The sequence below is a fragment of the Balaenoptera musculus genome, chromosome 1 (assembly GCF_009873245.2).
Source record: "Balaenoptera musculus isolate JJ_BM4_2016_0621 chromosome 1, mBalMus1.pri.v3, whole genome shotgun sequence".
Classification (NCBI taxonomy): domain Eukaryota; kingdom Metazoa; phylum Chordata; class Mammalia; order Artiodactyla; family Balaenopteridae; genus Balaenoptera; species Balaenoptera musculus.
This window is the reverse complement of record NC_045785.1, coordinates 158,906,425-158,928,628: the sequence shown is the minus strand read 5'-3', so window position 1 is coordinate 158,928,628 and position 22,204 is coordinate 158,906,425. Positions and strand designations below refer to the sequence as shown.

The 22,204-nt window shown below is 47.1% G+C and overlaps 1 protein-coding gene across 1 annotated transcript in view; it reads right to left on the bottom strand.

Moving 5' to 3' along the window:
* KIF26B (kinesin family member 26B) overlaps window positions 1–22,204 on the bottom strand; it is a 482,699-nt gene that overhangs the window by 81,381 nt on the left and 379,114 nt on the right. The window contains exons 6-9 of the mRNA XM_036823698.1: window positions 11,734–11,940; window positions 6,574–6,667; window positions 5,118–5,380; window positions 2,067–2,250 (exon numbers count right to left, since the gene is read on the bottom strand). Coding sequence (XP_036679593.1) covers window positions 2,067–2,250; window positions 5,118–5,380; window positions 6,574–6,667; window positions 11,734–11,940 — 748 coding nt within the window. The remainder of the gene's footprint in view (window positions 1–2,066; window positions 2,251–5,117; window positions 5,381–6,573; window positions 6,668–11,733; window positions 11,941–22,204) is intronic.

Sequence of the window (22,204 nt, the reverse complement as noted above, 5' to 3'; positions counted from 1 at the left end):
GATTCTCACATTCATGCTGCTAAGACATAACTCAGAAAAATCAGTGAGGGCAGGATTTAAAGCCAGTTCCCAGATTGTTAGGAGAACTGTGGATCAAATTCTGTTACAGATTTTAAAGCTCTGGATCATTTCATCTCTATCCTAATCCCTTGCTTCCTTCTATAAGCAAGTTATTCTAAACAGGAGTGCTGTACATAACGCGAGCCCTTCATTGAGAATCAATCTCCCCTGAAAGACTCGCATTCAAAATGTTTTGCTCATCCCCAGTCAGACCTTTATCACCATCACTGGTTGTCAAGAGCGATCTGATCTGCGGATGGTACACCTCCCTGGGTGCAAGTGAGGGCCAGTACCTCTTGATTCCTGGGCAGCAGTCAGTGCAGGTAGCCAAGGCAGCGGGTCTGAGACTGCATTAGTGGAACTCTGACCCCAGCGAGGATATCTGGTGAGATTTTAGGCCTGGGGGTGGGGTAGGGGTGCATCTCTGGGCCCAGTCAAAACTAAAGGAGCAGGCGGCAAGCAATGTAAGTGAATGACTGATCCACGCAGCAATTTGGATGCATCTCAAATGCGTTATATTCAATGAAAGAAGCCAGACACTAAAGGGCCACATATAGACCACATGATTCCATTTACATGTTGTTCTGGACGAAGGCAAGGCTATATAAGGACAAAAATCTGATCAGTGGTTGCCAGGGGCTGGGGAGGGGACTGAATAGTAGGGCAAGAGGGACTTTTCTGTAGCCATGACTTTGTTCTATATCTTGATAGTGGTGGTGGGTACACGACAGAATAGATTTGCCAAAATTCATTTAACAACACATAAAAAGGGTAAGTTTTACGGAATTTAAATTATACCTCATAAACCTGAACTAAATAACAACAATTAAGGAGTAGGAACAATAACAGAAGACTGAGTCAACAAAGGCATTGAGATGGGGGGAGGAGGGAGCTTCCACTTCCCCCATGTGGAAAGGGGGAACAGAAGCCCCCAAGAGGTATCTCCAGGAAAACCGGTTTCCAAGTCTTTGGGCAACAAGGAGCCCAAATTGGGGAGCCCATCCACAGGTCCCAGTCGCATGTCTGGAATTAGGTTAGTTGATTGCCTCCCATTAGTCAATTAGCTGCACAACTTCTAGGCACCAGGCTTAGTCTCCTAACTCAGGGTTTTTGTTTGTTTTACTGGCATCCAGTGTCCTTGAGGCAATCATTTGGAGAGCACTGGGGGTCAGTTGCCTACATTTTGAAAGCCCTGTAGAAGTGGACAGAGAGAGACTCTGGAAGCTGCTGTCCAGCCAGCCCAGCCCTGTGGCCCACACTTGCCTTAGAAAAGCCCAGTGAGGTCCACCGACTACTTTACCCACTGCCCAGGATCCCACCTGAGACACTCAGCTGAGTGCTGGTACTCAGCTCCTGAGCATAGAGTATATAGTACTTGGCAGACAAAGGATGGAGCGCTGCACCGAGGTCGGTGCCTGCTTTGAAAACAGCCAAGAGCGGACGGTATAAGCATTGATTCGGGTTCCCGGCAGTGCAGCTTGCTCACAGAGCATGCCCTGGGCATAGGTTTTTACAGAGAAATGTCACAGTTGGGCATTACCTGAGGCAGGGAGGCAACCAGAATCTGCTTCGTTATTCAGAAGTCTGATTTATAGACTATTTAAAAGACATGGTTTTGTTTCTTTCCGGTCCATATAGTGGCTTCAAGCTACTGATTAGTAACATTGCCAGGGTGCTTTGGTAGATACATGTTGGTCTTTCATGATAAGCACCTTTAAGGTTTTTGAACAAAAAGATACTATGAAGCAGCTGTTTTTCTTTTTAACATTTGTTCTCTCACGTTCCCATGGCAATTACATCTGTAAATCACCTTTACCGAGTGAGCCCTTTCCCCTGGGTTGTTCAAAAGCAAACGTCAGCCCAGACTACACAACGGTCTTGAATGACACATCGGTACACTCCACACTGGTCAGATCGTACTACATTTTAAAAGGTCACAGCTGCCCTCGAGGAGAGGCTTCTCTCCAGGGAGGGCCGAGGATGCTCGAGGGCAGAGGCAGACTTACTTCCCCCCTTGCCGCTCTTCTCCATGCGGTACTGGTAGATGTGCAGCGTGAAGAGCATGTGGGAGTTGCGGAGGTCGTCCTCATTGCAGTCCTGCTGGCTGCCCCGCCGGGAGGTTATGGCAGCATCCAGGAAGAAGGCGGCCTTCTCCGCGGTGGGCGCCCGCAGCTCACTCTGGTTCTGCAGCTGGAAGACACAAGGGAAGGACTGAAGCTGCAGGCGGGCGGTTTGCCTGCCACTCGGGGCCTGGCTGTCCATTCCTCATTCTTGAAGGCTGGACGTCCTTCTGGAACCAGGGCCTCTACCGACGTGCAATTCTCAGCTTAATTTATTCATATCTGAAAATTAACACTGAGCACGCTTACTGGATGAAACATATTTTCACCCATTTTACAACCGAAGTAGAATCTGTAAGTATCAGGTGTGAAAAGCAAATGGTTGTATCTGGGTGATCCATGGGGGCAGGTGTCCCACCCTGACCTCTGCAGAGGCCAGCAAACCAACATCCTGGGCAATCCAGGTACCTAAGAAAACATGAGGGATGTGACCGCATCTTGATTTCAAAGATTAGAGTGTTTAGAAGCAGGTGGGTTGCAAAGTGTGATTTTAGTCCAGATAGTACTGCTATCACAAAGAAGTGAAAAAACTTAGTTAGCTTTAACTCAATTCTCAATTTTCCCAGCTATCTAATTAGAGCCAATTTTAGGCCACATTTACTAGCATAGTTATAAATAAGGAGTAAGTGTAAAAGACATATGAAAACACCCAAGATACTTGAATGTCTCATCTATATCATTTAAGGGCTATCTATTTTATCTTTAGTTGCTAAATTCATGTTCATGGCATACTCATTAACTGATTAAAGAAGGACTGTGGGCCACGTGTCTAAATCCTATGAGATGCCTTGGCAATTATAGTAAACCTTACTCAGAGCAATATTATCAGCATTTGACCAGCACTCCTTTATTGGGGGTGGGAGGGAAGAAAAGTAAACTAATATTTCTGATTTATTCAAAGAAATGATTTGGAGTATGTGCCTTAGGGTCAAATTTTGACAGTCCTCTATTCTGACTCTAACTGCACCTGCAATTCTGAACCATGAGAGTAGATATTTGGAACCTGAGACCATCGAAATCCTCAAACTTCAAAGAGAGGTTCTGTGGTGCTCGTTGTTTTATACATACTATCGCAGAAAAGATAACCCAAAGAATGTTTAAGATTCTTCAACAAGAAGGTAAAGAGGATGTTGGTCTCTTCCTCTTTTTCTTAGTCTTCAGTTAACCAGAGCTTTCACCTCTGTGGAACTTCATTAAAGGAGTTATAAAAGTGAATGGAGGTTATAGCATATTTGAATGTCTAAGTAATGCTTGGAGTGGGAGCAGTGGGTAGGGTGACACTGATTCCATCACAGGTGCTGTGTAGATATGGTCTGAGCATATCTTATGCTTCCAAACTGGTGGTTCTCAAAGTGTGGTCCCTGGGCCAGCAGCGTCAGCGTAACATAGGAACTTGTTAGAAATGCGCATTTGAGGGCTCTATCCCAGGCCTATTGAATCAGAAATTCTAGAGGTGGAGCCCAGCAGTCTGTGTTTTAACAGGTCTTCCAGGTGACTCTGATGAAGACTGAAGTTTGAGAGCCCCTGGATTAATGTTTGTATGACCACTTAGTTTGCATTCTAATTAGGTTTCATAGCCAAATGGTACCTGATGCATCTGTTAAAACTATGAAGAGCCAATTTTAGTCAGACATGGTATGGACCTTTGGGAGTTGCTGAGAACTAACCAGGCAATCACAATCGACAGTCAGGAGAAACATCTAAGAGGGCTTCCTGGAAGAAGTGCCAACTAGTTGATACCCAACAAATAAGGAGTTAGCCAGATGAAGAGCCAGAGGAGAGGAGTCAGCAGCGTTTTGTGCACAGGGAACAGGATGTTCAAAGGCCCAGAGTAAAAAGAGGGAGGATGGTTGGTACCTTAGAGCCTTGCTACTGAAAGTGTGGTCCGCCATTGGGAAGCTCGTTAGAAATGCGTCATCAGAGGCCCAATCCCAGACCTACGGGACCAGAACCTGCATTTTAACAAGATCTCCAGTGCTTCTTATGCACATTGAAGTTTGAGGGGCACTGCTTTCTTAGGGGACCTAAATGTAATTTAAGAGGAGTGGCAGGAGGGGAGTGGTGGCAGGTGATGCTGGAAGGTTGTGTAGGGCCCCTTGCGAATCACGAGGATTCCTAATGGAAGTGGAAGGATCTGAGGTGCTCTAAGCAGGGGAAGAACATGGCCAGGTGTGAGTAGATGGGGGTAAGAGAGTGGGTATCCTCACCCGAGAAAACAGTCCCACCTGGGGTGAGGCAGGTGCTTACCAAAATGAACACCTACCTAAAAAGGAGGCATCTGATAAAACTAGAAAATAGAGCCTATAGCTAAAGACTGGGAAAAACTGATTATTCTGGATATGAACCAGGGTCCTCCCAGGTCATTCCCACCTCTGCTGTCAAACAGCGAGGGAGAAACACTCACAACAGGCATGACATCCTGAAAAGGCGAACTGGAGCTTCTCTTGGCTTCCATGGTTCCAGCAATTATATCATGGTTCCAATTAGAAAGTGGTTATTACTTTTTCCTACAGCATTACTAGTCCGGCTGTAAACCAGTGCCAGAAACACAGTTTATAGAGCCATAAACAACCCCAGTAATGGCTGGAGCTATTTGTGCAAAGCAGTAAACATTTCTGCTTGTTGCTAAACAAAAGGAAGATTGTATTTTCTTTTTTTTTTTTTTGAAAGGGGCGTAAAGAAAGTGAATTCAATTTCCCCCGAATGCTGCAACAATTGCGGTTCCTGCTCATTGTCAATTAGATTCAAGGTACAAATATTTAGGTTGGGCGAGCAGCTGGCCCTGCAGCTGCAGGCCGTAAAGTTTCAGTTCACTTTAAAGTAAACACTTGCAAGCCTCCCCCGTTTACATCTTGAGTGAGTCACGAGGTGAACTACCCCAGCCTCTGAGATAGGGATGAGCCACCTCGGAGCCAGCCAAGCCCCAGAAGCAATCACCTGCGTGCCACAGATGGGGTCCTCGCACAGGTACACGCCCGGAGACTGGCCGTCCTGCAGGCTGCCCGTGGCCACCTCCGACAGCAGGTCCCGAAGGTTCTCTTCTTTGCCCCACACCTCCACGGCTGAGATCCGCACCGAGAAACGGGCTCCAGTCTTTTCTTTCCGTTCATTTATCAGCTTGAAGAGCCAAGAGATGGCACAGGGGATGATACCAAGGTTCTGCATGGAATCGTCTTTTCCGATCATGGTGTAGGATTTTCCTGGGAGAGCGAGGAAAGAAGCAAAAGCAGCTTGAGTGTCCAGGCCTCATTCTATAGTCTCAAGAATAGATGCCAAGGATGCAGAAGAAAGGCATGGGGAGTGGGGAATGGGAAGAAAGGAAATGAAAAGGTGAGAGAAATATTAAACATTTGACATTTCCAAGTAGTATTGATGGAATAGCTATAATAAAGAATGTGAGAGCCCCGACTAATGACAAGATTAAATCACAATTGACCTTGAGGAGGATCCGAAACATTACAAGCTATCCAGTGTCCATACTGTTTTCCTCATGGTGGGAAGGCAGAAGTCTTTCATCACTAATATGGTTCTTTTTATCACCACCCCACAGATTCACTCCACATACTTATACTTTATATCCTTCTTCAAGTTAAATGCTGTATATATTTTGCATGGGCAAATTCCATTAAAATCTGGATCACTGCTTTGATCAGAGATCAAGAAGACCGAAGTGGCAGTGAGATGAAATGGGCTTTCCGATCTGGCCTAGAACTGGCTCCATCATTGCAAAGCTGCTGTTGGAAGCTCTGCCCAGGGACACTTTTTGGAACTCGCCAAATTACTAACTTATCAAGCATGTAAAGTAAGACCTGGTGAGCAGATGGCCACAGGTCAGGATTAAGAAGGCACTTCAAGGGGATTCAGTCATCCAACCCTCACAGAGGTGTGTGGCGGCCGCCTTTCCCAGGTGCTTCAGCACAGGTGGATTCCCGACAGCTGGGTGGTGGGAGGCAAGGATGCTGGCAGACTGATCTCCCCAGACAGGTGCTAATGTGGTCTGGCCTTTGCTTGGTGGCTTCTCCTCTAGCATTATGTTGAACCCAAGTCCTCTGGGGAAGGGGGGTCCTCTCTGCTCCCCAGCAACCCCTGCTCAGGTAATGTAATTTTCCTGCTGGCTTTCTGGGCGTGATCCTGACCTGGACCGAGTGGGAACAACCCCACTACTCCTTTTGTGCATCTCTTGGACTCTAAGGCTTTCCTAGATGACTGGGAATCCACTTAGGATGAGCATCTATATTTCAGAAGCAGAAATGGTTATTCATGATTATTCAATTCAGCACCTGCGGGAAACCACCTTTCCCTTCATCCGAGGACTCTGGGTACAATACAGAAGAATGGATAAAGTGATTGGGAAATCCAGCAAGCAGCATGAAAAAGTAAAGCTCTCACTGACCCAGCTTGGCGTGGCCGAAACAGAACACACAGCCGTCTGCCCCGTTGACCACAGACTGGATCACCTCTGCCACGGTTCCAGCACACACTTCAGCCTGGCAGACACAAGAGGAGACACAAACTGTGAGTCGACCGTTAACAATGGAAACTTGCACCTGCTTTCCTGGGACTCAGGGTCCCAGAGCCATGGCATTTCCAGATGGGTCGGCTCTAACGCAGTTCTGGAGGTGCACAGAACCCTTCGTACCTCCCACCCCCTTGCAAGCCTGAGCATTACACACATTAAATGCAAGCCACCCTTCTGCTAATTTGTGGTACATTTCAGCTGCTGTCTCTGCAGACCAGGTACGAACAGGCTGGAATGGGAACGCAGAGTGCTTTCATGGACCTCACACCATCCTGGCCTCCTCCCCGGGCAAGTATTTAAATATTCCATTCAACCTCTGCTAACTAGATCCTCCCTTTACACACACACTCAGAGCTTATGAAATGGCTAGGCTTGTTAGAGGGTAAAGGGTGATGTGCCATTTCAGGAAAGTGACCTTGGGATACATTATAGTTCTAATCTAAGCAGGAGGTTTGTGATGCATGTCTGCTTTGTCTTCCTAACTCTCTCCTCTTTCTCCATCTACATCCTTCTCTTTTCAAAACCAGCCTTTTCTTTCTTTCTCTCTAGATACATTCAATGTATATACTATTAATCACCATTGGTCAGTATGTTACAATGGGTGGTCTTCAGCCTGTTATGTGTCTCATCTCCAATGTGATTATTACATCCTTAGACAGAGGCCAGTCTCTTGGTAACATTTTCTATTTCCCCATTAACACCCAATACAGCGCTCTGCAAATGATAAGGAAATAAATTTTGTGAACCAACTTGGGGGTCTGGGAAATCTCTCTGGTTAGCATCTGAGACTTTCACAGCAGCAGGAGGACAGAATCACTCACCTTGTGCTGCACCTTCCTTTCTCCCTCAGCACCAGAGTCAGATCTGGAAGCATTCAGAGGATGTGCAAACCCGGGGCTCAGCGGGCATCAGAGCAACGTGCCTCCCAGTGGGAATCTGAGAACTGCAGCCTCGGCACTGAATGTAGTTATTCAGCTCCAGGTTGCAACAGCACAATGAACCTAAGTGTTCGAAAATCAATTTTCTCTCCCGAACCGAAATTGAAAAACCACAGTCCTAACAACTGTCAATTGTTCTGGTGATGGCCTCAGCAGCTCTGCTGGGGGCTCCTCCTGAACGAAGGGGGTGGCAGGATGAGGCTGCGGTGGGGACCACAGGATCTGTCTCACCCCCAGGGCCTAGGCAATGAGAGTCCGGAGCTAAACCCTGAGATTGAGGTGGAATCTTGATGGAATTTGCTAACGGTGCCTCTGCAGAGCCGGGAGAAGTTATCACCGAATGAACTCTGCCTTCCTCAGACATAAAGTGAGATGGGGGTTAGGAAGCTGAGAGCTCACCTTGAGCCATACATAAAACAAACTGTATTAGATTCAAGGTCAGCAAAGAGAAAGACGGTTGTGTGTGGACCAAATCCGCACACATTACTGAATCACCCGTCCAAAGGCCTGAGGACAGAGAGAAATGGGGGCAGCCTCACAGGGCGCAGGGTGGGCAGGCCTCCCCTTGCAGAATTCTTGCCCAGTGTCCACTGAGAAGACAGCGGTCAGCAACATGTCCATCTGGTGTTTGTTAGCTGACAATGGCCCCTGGAGGCCCTTTGCTGTCTTTCCCCTTGAGCCTAGAGAAGCAGGAGCCTTCCCAAGTGGACTCCACAGGCAGGGCTGGGTGTGCAGAAAGCCTGTTACCCACCGGCAGGACTCAGTCCTCCTGCCCACCCTTCCTGGTGATGATGGAATGTTTGTGTTCCCCTTACCCCACCAAGTTCATATGTTGAAACTGAATGTCCAGTGTGATGGTATTTGAAGGTGGGGCCTTTGGGAGGTGATTAATCATGAGGGTGGAGCCCTCGTGGATGGGATTAGTGCCCTTATAAAAGAGGCCCCAGAGTGCTCCCTGAACCTTCCACAATGTGAGGACGTAGTGAGAAGACATCTGTCTATGAATCAAGAAGGGGCCCTCACCAGACACTGAATCTGCCAGCTCCTTGATCTTGGACTTCCAACCTCCAGGACAGTAAGAAATAAATTTCTGTTGCTTATAAGCTACCCAGTCTGTGCTGTTTTGTTAAGGCAGAGAAAATGGACTAAGACGCCTCCCCAAAGCCAGAACCAGCAGAGGTATGCCCCAGCAATGGGCAGCTGATGACTGCCGAGGCCACTTGAGGGTACTGAGTGTGGCTTATAAGGAGGAGCAAGGACTGTTCTAATCACTGCTTAGCTTCAGGAAGCTGATGTCCTTAGAGACCGTGTAAAAGCAAAGTTCATGACCGCCTTGGGCCACGGTGGTTGCTGCTGCCTCACAGGCCAACAACAGGGGCCTGAGAGCAGAGGCCCATCCTGTACGCTTTCCTGCTTTCCTGCTTCGGAGGCTCAGAGGGTGCTCCTTCAAGGGGGCTGAGGCTGGCCACGCCGGCAGCATGATACTACTATTAACAGTGACAACAGAATAGTAAAAACGGTAGCATTTGTTGAGCACTCACTGTGTTCTGCCTCTGCTCTAAGCACCTCACGTGTATCCACACAGTGAATCAGTAGCCCAGTGAGGCACATTTTGATCTTGTCTTCATTTTATGGATGAGGACACTGAGGCCCAGAGAGGTGGAGTGACTTGCCCAAGGACACACTGCTAGGAAATAGTGGATGAAATGGCGAGAGGGCAAAGATACAACACCATCCTGAGCAGGACGCGGATTGGTTAATAGGAAGACTCCAGGACAGATGTCCACTCAGGAAAGAGTCTGTGAATGACAGACTGAATTTTTGAGTCTCAGTTTCCTTGTCTGTAATGTGAAAACAGCACTACCTCCCTTTTCAATACCACAGAATTCCAGGAAGAGTCGAATGGGTTAAGGTATATGAAACTTCTTGAAAACTACAAATTCATATAGAAATGTAATTTATTATATTGGAAATGTAACAAAAGCAAGCATTCTGAAGCGAGAGCAACTGTAAGAGTGAGCATATGAGCTCTGGAACCAAGTGTGAAATGTAAGCAAAGACTAGCAATAAAAATGGCTCCCTTTTCCGGAATAAATCTAAAACTCATTAATAGTCCACACTTAATTTAGGGTTTGCTTTGGAATTCTTACAACTTAGGGAGATTCGCTTTTGAAAAGTTTTAACTGTGTTAATTAAATTACTTGTAGGCCATTTATTAGACCCAGTGTCAGGTTTAGATTAGTGAGCCCACTGGGTGGTACAACACACAAAAAATGTAATGAGGAGAAAAACTACAGAACTTATTCATAAAGTACTTTGTCTTCTCATGGTAAAACTCTTTGGGGAAACCACATGCTTAGCTTGCTAATGAATGGAGCCTATAATATGTGCTAAGTGCCTATGGTGTCTGTGTGAACATTGCTACTTCCTGTACTCAGATACCGCATGGAGGAAATTAGCAAGAGCTGCAAATGGTAGCCATCAGCACCCTGTCTTCAGGTTCTGCTCTAGGTTATTAGTTACCCAAGTGCACACTGTTTTGTTTAAATCTTGGGAAGTGCTGGAAATTTATCAGGAAGGTGCAGGTGTCTGATGCCAAAATGCAGGCAAAGTAGCCCACTGTACACCTATTACCTGGGTTATAGATATCTACTAGAAGATCCAGTTGTACCAATTCATTGCGGATGAATTGCACCAGATGGTGTAAGTCAATCTTCTAGTAGACATCTGTTCTTACTGGGATTGGTTCCAGGAGCCTTGGTTAAGGAATCTTGGCACCCTGGGCCCCCAAGAAGCCTCCAAATTATACTCATAACAGACTAACAAAAATGGCCACAATTCTCCACCCCTCCCTGTGTGCTTGCCCCTTGCAATGTGACTTTGCAGCTCCTCCAATCAAGAGACAGAGCCCCTTCCCCACTCCTCGAATTTGGACCAGTCGCATTCAGCAGAAGTGATGATGTGTCAATTCCGAGCCTAGACCTCAACAGACCTGCAAGCTTGGATCCTCTCATTGCCATGAGAGCAAGCCCAAGACAGCCTGCTGGTTGATAAGAGACAACATGGAAGACAGACCAGGTGACCTGGCCAAGGCCATTCTGGACCAGCCTAAAACTGGCCAACCCTCAAACATGTGATAGCATCCAGCCAAGATCAGTAGAGCTGCCGACCCAACCCAGAGCTGATCACTGACACACAGGTGAGCCAAGCTAGGAGCGGAGGAATGCTCAGCTGACCTACAGACTCATGAGCAGTAATAAATACTTACTGTTTTAATCCACTAGGCTTAGGATGGTTTACAATGCAGCAATAGCTAACTAACACACCAGCTATCCCTAGCCTCTCTTCTTCCTCTCTGCTCCCCTGACCCAGGCCACAGGACTGCACGTCAGCCTCAGTTTCCCTGCCTAGCACTCCAGGTCCTCAGTAGGACTTGCCCTCTATGGAGCCCTAGAACCCTGCCTAATTCTTTTTTTTTTAATTTGTTTTTTGATGTGGACCATTTTTAAAGTCTTTATTAAATTTGTTACAATATTGCTTCTGTTTTATGTTTTGGTTTTTTGGCCAAGAGGTATGTGGGATCTTAGCTCCCGGACCAGGGATCGAATTGGAAGGCGAAGTCTTAACCACTGGATCGCCAGGGAAGTCCCAAACCCTGCCTAATTCTAACCCAGCTCCTTGAAACATCTTTTCCCTTCTTACATGCTCACACCCAGAAGCCCAGGCAGGAGTGGGGTCATAATGGACCAGTTGCCAGCACCTCGATGCAGCTGTACCTGAAACTTCCAATTCTGCCTGCTCTCTTCCTGCTTCTGTTTGCCATTCACTGATTGGCTCGCTCTTCTTTCTCTCCAAGCGTATGTTTTGTTGAAGTCCTGGCACAACAGTCCTGCCCAAGGTGTGACACCAGCGATTCAAAAGGACTGAACTATTCAATGGAACTCAAACTGGCTTCCAAAAGTTGTTGTGTAGACAGTGGAAGTGACCCATCAGAGTGCTCTGGAAGATACCCTCCCAGCTCATGGGTCCTAGTGAATAGTTAAAGCTTCTTGAAACTGATCAATATTGCCTGAGCCTGAGAAGGGGTTGTACCCACCTGAGAAGCATCTTGTGGAAAAACCGCATCAAAGGCAAACATCTTAGGAGGAACTTGGTTCCCTCTCTTTTGGAAGGCGTTTAGACCTCCACATGTCAGGGGGTCATACAAGGTGATCTGCTTCTTTCGTGGGTCCACCTTTAAGAAAGAGCTGGATTCCGAGGTATCGCGAGCCAACGTGGAACAAATGCGAAGCATGACTTTCACCTGTTAAGAAACAAAAGCAGGAAATGACAGGAATTAAGATAGTTGGATACTTTATGATGGAGCACCTTTATGTACTCTGGAGACACAAGTATACATGGCAGCGTGGAATCTTCTCGCGACGAATTATGATAAAATGCACAATGAATTAGCAACATAACCCTCAGCGGGTCATGGGAAAACTCAATTTATTTATAATTACCAGGTAGAATATTTTGATACGTCTGTTACTTTATTACAGAACTGGCACATCATGTTCTTTGTCTTCCTGTTAATATAAATAGAAAATTAACTGTACCCAGGTGGCCCAATTACTTAGATGAAAAGGTAATCTGGACTGCCAAACTTTGGGGGCTGGCGTAGTTCCCTTGAAGCTCACAGATCAATAAACCCTGGACATAAAAGTTAGCTCCGTAATTTACTCCTTGAGTCTTGCCCATCAGGACTCTTAGAGACAAAAACCCACAGTTATTAGTGTCATCATTAGAAGCCGGTGAAACGGCCTGTTTTTAATGGCCAGCATTTGAAATGTGTTCCAAGGGGCAACAGTGATAAAAGACTTGTTTGAAACATGTTTTTTGGGATCCCATTAAGTGAATGCAGAGAAATGATCGTTTCAAGGGATGAAAGTGCGTCTCTGTGGGAAACAGGCGGCAGTGCCCCTTTAACCCACCTCCTAAGTCATTAAACATGGACATTTCTAGTGGTCAGCCCAGCTCAGCCCCACCCCAGGGCTGACCAGGGTACCTGTGGGAATGGACTGCTTGCCCTAGAGTTCTGAGGTGAGCAGAAGTCAAGCTGAAGCCACACACACAGTTCTAGAGGCTCAAATCCCGGGGAAATGGCCAGCATTTGCTCCCTTACCAGCTCTTTGTTACTGCGTTGCTACTTCACCTACTCTATGAGCCAGGCACTGAGCTAGGCCCTGGGGATGCAAAGGACACATAATACACAGAGTAGCAGGGCACACAGACACAGAGACAGGAGATTTTTGTAATACACTTTGGCAAATCCTGATGCTATATTCAGGGTTATTTTTAAATTCCTCTCTGTGTCATGCCCTCTTCGTCTAATCAATGTTCAGGCCTGATGAAATCTCAGTCATGCAATTTTGGGGAAAGGGATTGTAAAATTTTACATAAAGGATTTCAAACATACAGAAGTGCTCAGAGAATAATCTACACTGTGCATACCGAGTGAGGTCATTCTCCTGCTTATCTCAGCCGTGTCTGCTGAGGCATGGGAACTCATCTGCAGTGGGCAAAGCTGAAAGGTAAAGAATTCCTAGGGCACTGGGCTCATCGGATGGGCCCGCACTGTGTCCCAGCTGGGCTTGTTCTCATCACTTAAGAATAGTACTCAGGTGTGGATCCGGAGGCCGGGGTCATGGTGGAAGGTTGGGATGAGGCTGACCCCTCAAGGTGCACCTCTTGGTTTTCTCTCTGAGGTCATACAATGGTACCTGCCTTTTCCTGAGGGTCTATGGTGTGCTAAGGCTGTGCTGTTATCTATGGTATCTTATTTAATCCTCCCAACAGGCCAGTGCATAGGCGTCCAGATTTTATAGATGAGAAAACAGATGCTACAGAAATTGCGGGTGGTAAGGCTAGGCTCTGATCCCACCTCTGACTCCAAAACCCATACTTTTTCCATTACGCCAAGTATTGCCTCCTGTACATAGTCAAACTTCTCGGAGCCTCAGTTTTCTCACCTTTATATTAGGGACAACACCACCTATCTCATGGGACTGTTGTGGGAATGAAATGAATTGACATGTGAAGTACTGAGCACAGGGTGGGTGCCTGATTCCTGTTTCTCCTTCTCCTCCTCCTCCCTGTATTGCCACAGTCTGAATCACGATATCCTAGCATTTTCCAATCACAGTGTGAATGATAAGGCTTTAGAACTCCTTGCCCTGGACTCACAAACAGGATGCCATGGGGGAATCACTGCAGATGGAGCTGGGTATTAAGCGCTGGGCCTTAAAAGGCTCCTGTTGGTAAAACCCGTCAAGTCTCACGCATAGTCACTGTGTATATGACAGTAACCATCACTTCTGTCTACATTCCATTCTGGCAATTTTCTTGTTCACCATGAATGTCTCCAATCTTATTTCAGTTCCATTCATTTCTATAGATTTGCCCCACTTACACAGCAGGTGTGCTAAGAGCATGTATTCAAACTGCAGCTTTTGGTAGGTGTCTGGGGCCTCTGGTCTTTCTGTAAGCAAACCTCCTAGCCCAGCCCCTGAACACTACAAGTCAAGGATGATGCAACCCCAGGCAGAACGGATGGAGTCACATGGCCCACTGCTTTTCTATTTCACAATTTTGCATGCAATTTCTGGGTAACTAGAGGTGCTGAATGTAAAATATGAGCTAAGCCAGGCAAGGGCCCGCAAGGAGAAGCAGGAGAGAAGGGGCTGGATCAGTGAGTCATTTGTCCAGGGGGAAGGCTCCTGAATCTTAATGAAGTTCCGAGCCTGCAGTTCAATTTCTGCAGACAGGCTGCAGATCCCAGCTTCTGTTCTGACCAAGGAGATATGCAGCTCTTTAAAAAATCCATTGAATTCTGGGCTGAGGGAAATGCCACACTCCACTCTCTCCTTTGTAATTCATTTAAATAAATGGATAATTTTTTCCCCTTAAAGGAAGGAAATTGGGTTTCTCTGCTTCGTTTCTTTGTGTCATTATTCCTTGAGCCCAGCACTCCACTTCCTGCTAATCCTCTGTAATTAAAGTGCTTAGGAGATACCACTTGTGATCAAGAAAGTCTCCCGACTTCTTGCCAGCAGTTTGTGCTTTTGTTGCAAACACTGGTAGGTTCTTGGCAACATGTACGTCAACCCTCCCTCTGACTGCTGCCCTGGGTAGAGGGTACCCACAGCTGTCACCATGCATAGCCTTCTCCCCAGCTCTCAGGGTCAAGGGTCACTATTTTAGGCCCAGCGGCAGAGGAGCTAGAAAGGCCCAAAGTGGGGGAGTGTGGGCCTGATGCCCTGACTCTCTGGGACTAGCTTAGCACCTCACCTACCAAAGCTCTCCCTGGTTGAGACCCCGCCTTGGCGCAGTTATCTAATTATTCAGTGGATGGTGGCAGACAGCTGTTGCTCCAGGCAGCACTTGTCTTCCTGTCTTGCTCATTAAGCATTCCAGCGCCTCCTACTGGACGGCCTGGCAGGACTGATGGAGAGCGGATATGTGAGACTCGCAGAGCTTTGCGCCTGAACTGGACAGACTCTCCATCAACATGAAGCAGCGCCGGCTGCCACAGCCTCCGGGGCAGCCCACTGACAGGCAGATCCGCCCACGTGGTCACCCAGACTCCCTCCCCCCCCCCACGCCCCCCATCCCGAGGCTCAGTGCACAAGCGCACGGTGAGGACCAGGGAGGCCCCTCACTGCCTATCTCTCTACCCCCAAGCTGTCCGGCCGCAGGCTCTCTTCAGACTCTATGGCCCAGGAGGGCTGGGGGCAAATCTGACCATCCGAAGGGTCCCTCACCAGTCAGAGAAAGACTACAGACGATGGTGGGGTAGTGGGACACAGAGAGGACACAGCAATCCTCAGTATCAGAATTATCTTTACCTTCCACATCTACTCTTAAGTTCCTAAAACACATCTGGAAATTGTTCTCCAAGGCACACAGAGGCATGTGAGATGGGTTCACCAAAATCTGCCAGCAGGAAGGATGGTGGGGCAAGTAGGGCGGGTGAGACCATCAGAAGGGATTCCAGACCCGAAGGAGCCATCCCCCGAGACAGAACAGCCAAGCTGCAGAGCCAGGGAGCACTGGCGACTCAGTCCAGAGTCCTGTGTCCCTCTCGCTGAGGCAGAGTGGCAGCGGTGGTGACACTGAGACTCCCGGTGGTGAACGTAAGCCATGTCAATATCCACCGTCCCATCTCTCAAGGGCGATTTAGCCTCAGATGAGTGAGAGCGAAGCCCAGGCGAGAGACTGAGTTGACGTCCCGCCCTGCCTGATGACAGCGACGGGGAAGGCTGAGGCAGTGCCACGCTGCCCTCAGCGCAGCCCAGGAAGCCTTCCTTGGTTTCTACGTATGTTTGGATGGGATTCAGCTCTTGAGGGAAAAACATGGAGGGATAACAAAAGGGTCCACTGTACCTAAAGTACATCTCCTTTCTTACAGGTTCCAGGTGTGATGGGCACTGCCTGCCGTAAACTAGGAGCCAGGAGACTGGGTTCTTATCCAAACATCACCACCATGGTGTGGCTCTTCATCTAAGGCAGGGGCCTTGGTTTCCTTACCCCTAAAGTGGGCCAGTTGTGTCACCTCCCTTGCAGGACAGGTGTGAAGAAATAAAGAAATAAAGATGGACTCTAGAGCAACATACAAATGTAAAATATCATTCTTCAAAGAAAAAAGGAAGGGAGGAAAAAAAGAATGAATTCATATTCTTCAAACCAACTAGTATAAAGTAGACTTTCTACATCAAATTAATGGCATTAGAAGCCTTTCTCCAAGGCTTAATTTTTTTAATTAAAGGAAAAAAAAATTTAATGAACATACGCATCCACAGTGACAAGAGAGACAAAGGATAAAATATCCTCCTTCTTCCTCCCCCACCGCCTAAATTAAAGAATATACAGTCTACTTACATCTTCTGTAAAGGTGAGTAATCCATGTAGAATTTGATCTGAGGCTCTAAAAGCTAAATGAGGTATTTACCTTATTTTATTCCTTTCTTTTCTGTCTTGATCACACGTGATAGATGTACTCACATTGTCTACTTATGGTACGTTAGCCACTTCAGGAAAATTCTCCAACCATTCCAAGTAAGATGACTGAAGAGACAGGAATCTTAAACAGTATATACTTCTCAATATGTATTCTTCTCAACACACTTGCTTTTCTGATCTACCAAGAAATTCAGCAACCTTCCATATTCTTCTATGCTTAGGACATTCTGACAAATCTATTGTAAGAGATTTTTACAATAGTGCCAATTTCTAAAACACACTGCAAGGGATTAAGGGTGTGATTTTCCAGCCATTATTTAAAGAGTGGCTTCCTCCTGATAATATAATGTAAGATTCTATTGCTAATCCACCACTGGCACACTGAAAGCCACAAATATGACTTTCTTTCCCCCTTTTGATTTGCCAAATGTGCTTGCTTAACCTGATACGAGAGACAGGCAAAGATGTTTTGTAAAGAAACAGATTAAAATTGGGTTTTAGAACAGGAGAAAGTTTAAACACGTTTCTGGTAAAATTTCTAGAAATAATCTGAAATTACTTTTTCTAGAGGAAGATCTTGATGATTTCATGTGCCTGAAAGCTTCCAGAAGTTTTAAGGAGACCATGGAATCAAATTCCAAATAGTAATAATCTTGGAGGTCTCAAATAACTCCGATACTGGGAAGTCCAGGGAGAACCAAGCAGGTTGTGCTTCCTAAATTTACAGAGGGAGCTTTTAAACATTAGGTTACAAAGTCATTATTCCACTGAACATCGTTACCGTTACAGAATCACAGGGTCACACTGAGGGACTCCGGAGATTCTAGGCACAGTTGAGTTGTTACTTACAGAACAAAATTGGAGTGTATTTCTTTGCATAAAACCACAGTAATAATCCTACATGACATATTCGAAGACCATGGGCTATCTTCACCTGGAGGTCCAGAGCAGTTGGAACCAGTGCTGAGTTTGGGGGGCAGAGGGCAGACTTCAGGAGGCTGAGGGCACTCCGGGCCTGTTTGGGGGCAGCACCTGCCCTGTGTTGGTAAAATCAATCGCTCAGTAGAGGGTACTCAAGTGACCTGTCCAAAGCCAGTTGCCTGGTGAAGGTGAAAGGGCAATGGCCCCTGACCCACTCCTCCTACAGAGAGTGTTCTGGGTCGGAGCCAAAGAAAGAGTGCTGTCCTCCCACCAAAGCCAGCAGGGCTTGAACCTCTCCCACCTGGGGCTGGGCCCGCACTGAACCACCTTTACAGAGATGGGGGGGGGGGGACTGTCCTTGCACTGTGGGTGGCTGGCTTCTCAGAGGTACCAGTGGGTAAGCTCTTGTGGTGCCAGACAGAAAATAATGAGCAGCGATGCTATCAAGAGGAAAGATTTACATTATTCACAGCCGGGCTGGGAAAGGAGACAAGTGGTGGCATAATAGAGCTAAGTGTGGGAGAACACGTGCGAGACCAGAAATGGGGTCGTAATGAGAGGTGCTCAGCGAAGAAGTGCTTTGGGGAGTGGGGATGGGGGATTCCCTGACGCCCTCCATCACCAGCATCTGTCACCAGGCAGCCATCAGGGGACCACAGTGCTGGAGGGAGGGAGAACGAAGCCAGGGGACAAGCCCTTCCCGTGAGGCTCATGGCCGGGCAGCCTTTGGGAGCGGGGCCCCTTATGCCAATTAGCAGGCTGGGAAAAAAGCTGGCCAGGATTCGAGGAGGGAGATGGGCACATTTCAGGGGCTAGTCTGTCAGCAAGGACTGAGACTCTGACAGCAGCCTGTTAGAAAAGGCCCATCGCTTAGTTCAGTGCTAGGATATTTATTTTAAATGGATAAGCTGTTTAAATATACATCCTGGGACTTCCCTGGTGGTCCAGTGGTTAAGACTCCGTGCTCCCAATGCAGGGGGCCTGGGTTCGATCCCTGGTCAGGGAACTAGATCCCACACACCGCAACTAAGAGCCCACATGCTGCAACTAAAAGATCCCGCATGCCACAACTAAGACCCGGCACAGCCGAATAAATAAATAAATACATATTAAAAAAAAAGAAAAGCTACATCCTAAGATCCTAAGACACAGGCATCCTCTGTCAAGTGGGATGTGGGATTCTGACCCTCTCCAATATTAAGAACGCTCACTGTCTGCGTGTCCTGCCTCTGACCACGTGGAGCACAGCCTGGAGCTTCGGAGCACACACTCTGGAGACCCACTGCCTGGGTTTGAGTTCTGGTTGTACCTTTTACTGATGTGCATCTGTGGACAAGTGACTTAATCTCCCGCAAGCCACATCTAGAAAGATCATGAACTTTGAAGTCAGGACGTCCCGGCTCTTACGAGCTGTGTGACTAGCAACATATTATTTTAACAGTTTCCTCAACAATAAAATGGAGATAATAGCCCCTATCTGGAGGACTTTATAAGATTATTAAGCAAATAATCATGCTAAGTACTTGGCACAAAGTACGTCCTCAATAAATAATAGTTACCATCACACTGAGCCCTCATTCATGACAGCGCTGTACGGTGTCCTCAGGAATCTAGCCGATGATCTCTGCTCTCCCAGATCTCCCTTTAACCACCTTTGACCTGGGAGTTCAGAAGACCTAGTCACTAGATTCTTAATCGTTTGTGTCCGTAAGAGAGAGCTACAGAGAGAAAGCATCATCCCACCATACACTACAGAGCTGAGGCTTCAAGGCTTGCCCAAGGCCGCCCAATCTGTATAGATACAAAGTTAGCTTAGGTCTTCCAACTGCCACCCACTCTCTCTGCTGCCTGATTTTTGGTAAATCCTGGGTAAGTGACAAATGGAGATTTTTCTGAATACTGGGTAGGAAAACTATTGTGGTTAGTTTCTGGTGATTGTGGTTATTTTATCTTTGGAAATACCCATTCAAAAGATAAAAGATCAGAGAAGAAATTTTTGAGAAAAGCAGCAATGGGCACTCCTTATATTAGAATTCTTTCAGGTGGACTCATTTTGGATTTGGGCACTAATAAGTTAATAAAGGGCCCATTTACCGTAAAGCTCACTCATGGGTTACGACTGGAGAGCTAACTAATAGAGCTGTTGTTAATCACGAGCATTCAAGAAATGCTGCCTCTGCTGATGCCAGCTCGTCTGTCACCAAAGATGCTGTTCAGCTTGGCCACCAACAGGGCCAAGGAAAAGCTGTTTTTCTTTTCTGCAGCCCAGTTTATTATAAATATGAAGACTTCAGCTTGCTAACCTGACACTTGATTTAGTGTCTTCTGTCCCTCATTACTGAGTTCTCCTTGGTCCCAGGAATTTCACTATCCCACTGCTTCTGGCCTTTGACCTAGATAAATAACACCCAGAACTCTGAAAATAAGTCAAATCACCCTGTCAGGGGACTATCCAGAAATACTAGCTACCAGGTCCACCATGGAATTTAGTAAAGCACCATAATAAACAGCGTAGTTATCTAAATAAAAAAGGCAACAGCTGTGATCATCTAATAATTAGCTGTGTATTTTTCTGGCATTCATCACTTCAGTCCATTTTCTTTATAAAACTGTCATTTAGGAACACTGTTCATGCTGCTCCCAAGTTCCGTTACATATGTGCATCTCTCAGGGGATGATAATTTTATTCCTGGCAGCACTCCGTATGGATGAGACCTGAGTAGAACCTAGGGGTACCAGCATTAGCCCGGCTTCTCAGTGCTTCCTGGGGACAGATGTCAGGAAAGCCAGCACAGAACCCCCTCAAGCTCAGCACTGAGGTTTTTCCAGGCCCACAGGACTGCATGCTTGGTGTTGGGAGAGAAGACGTCCTTCTCCAGGCCCCCAGGGGAGGTCGGGGTCGATGCAGGGGACCGAGTCCCCTCCTGGAAAAGTCCCCTCCTGGAAAAGCCGTGGGCATGAATGCACACTCCAGGATTGGGCTGTTTCTCCAGCCTGCAAATCTGCAGCCCTAGTTCTAGGAAAGAGAAGAAGGAGGGACTTGTCCTTGTGAGAAAAAGCACCTGAGGGATCTTTAGGGCCAAGAGGTTGAAATCTGGAACAGTCTTAGCTGACAGTCAGGGTAAATGTAACTCTCATCGAAGCCTGACATACTCAGTGGATTGCCATGCCCAACTCCACATTCTCTTGACCTTCTCACGCTAAAAGAGGGGAAGGAGAGGGAGGAAGGAAGCGGGAGGAAGACGTGACGCCAGTACCTCGGTCCCCAAACCCTGGACCCTTAATAAGTCTTAGAGACTTTCATTCTCATTCAATAAAAATATGAAGGAAGTTCAATCACAGCAACACTAGCCACAATTACTCCAATGCTTTTGCCGTGAGTTCCTCCGAAAGGCCTCCCTACTCAGAAGTGCATCTGTCCAATTCCACTGAACACGTATGAAACGCACATTATGCACAGAGCCCAGGCCAGGGCTGAGGAAGGGAGGCACAGGCGGAGGTGGGAGGGTGGAGGAAGTCAGGACTACGTATAACAGAAAAGGGAGAAGGTGGCATTTCCATTTCAGATTACTTTATTTTCAGGTTTTAGGCTTAGAACCAAAGCAACTTGAATTCTCGGCTTAGCTCCAAAGAGCCCCAAGCTCATGCTGCCTTCTTGTTGGAAGAACTCCATGGGATCTGATAAACCTGGGCAGCCCCTGGAGGTGAAGGACATGCTGATAAGAGGAGGGGGTGATTGAAGCCCAGTGGGGGGCAAAGGAGCAAATGCTAATGAAAATCTCCCGCCACCTCTGGCCAGAGGCAAACCACTGACCCCCTCTAATTCCCTTAACTGGCTCTACCTTGGCAGGGAAGCCCTCGCTGGCGGCAGGGCACAGGTTCAAAGCAGAGTGGTAAATTCTAATATGGAGGATTATTTGGAGGACACGCTTTCTCTTTATTTTCTTAAAATGTGTGTATGAAGAATCAGATGGAGTTTAGGGAGAGAAGTACCAAGTAAATGTGAGATTTACCTAATGGCAGTCTTCTCCAGCGTGCTTATGGTAAGAATTGAAAAAAAAAAACCCCAACAAATTCAGGTATATACCCATAATCCAACAACAGTAATCCTCCTTGCCCAGAAGGCTGGGCCTGGGGAGAGGGCCTGGGGGGGGGGCATTACTCCTGTGGCTGAGGGCCTTCAGCAACCTTTAATGAAAGACACTTGATCAATAAGGTGCACTCCTGCATTTGAGAATTGAAAAGCCGTCCTAGCATGCTGTGTCTGAAGCAAACGTCAGAAGCATTTATCATGTGCTGGGATGGATGGTCTGAAGCTACAGCTTGCCAAACTATGAGAGTGAACTTCACTTAGGTCCCACAGATACCCTTGACAGGTCCTTTTGCATTGTGTGGAACCAGCTTTTCCTCAAAGACCAGAATGCATGGGGGAGCTTGATCATGGCTCCGTAGAATGGACACCGCCACAGGGCTCTGTTACTGGGAGGTATCCCCATGAGGGAACTTTGTTCCTGGGCTCCAGCTTACATAGGGCTGTTTTAGGCCTTCTAGGTGAACCCACAAACTGCCTATTTGTATTTCCAAAGAGCCTGAGCTGCTGTCCCCTCAACAGATCATGGTGCACAGTTCATCTTGTTTGGACTTAG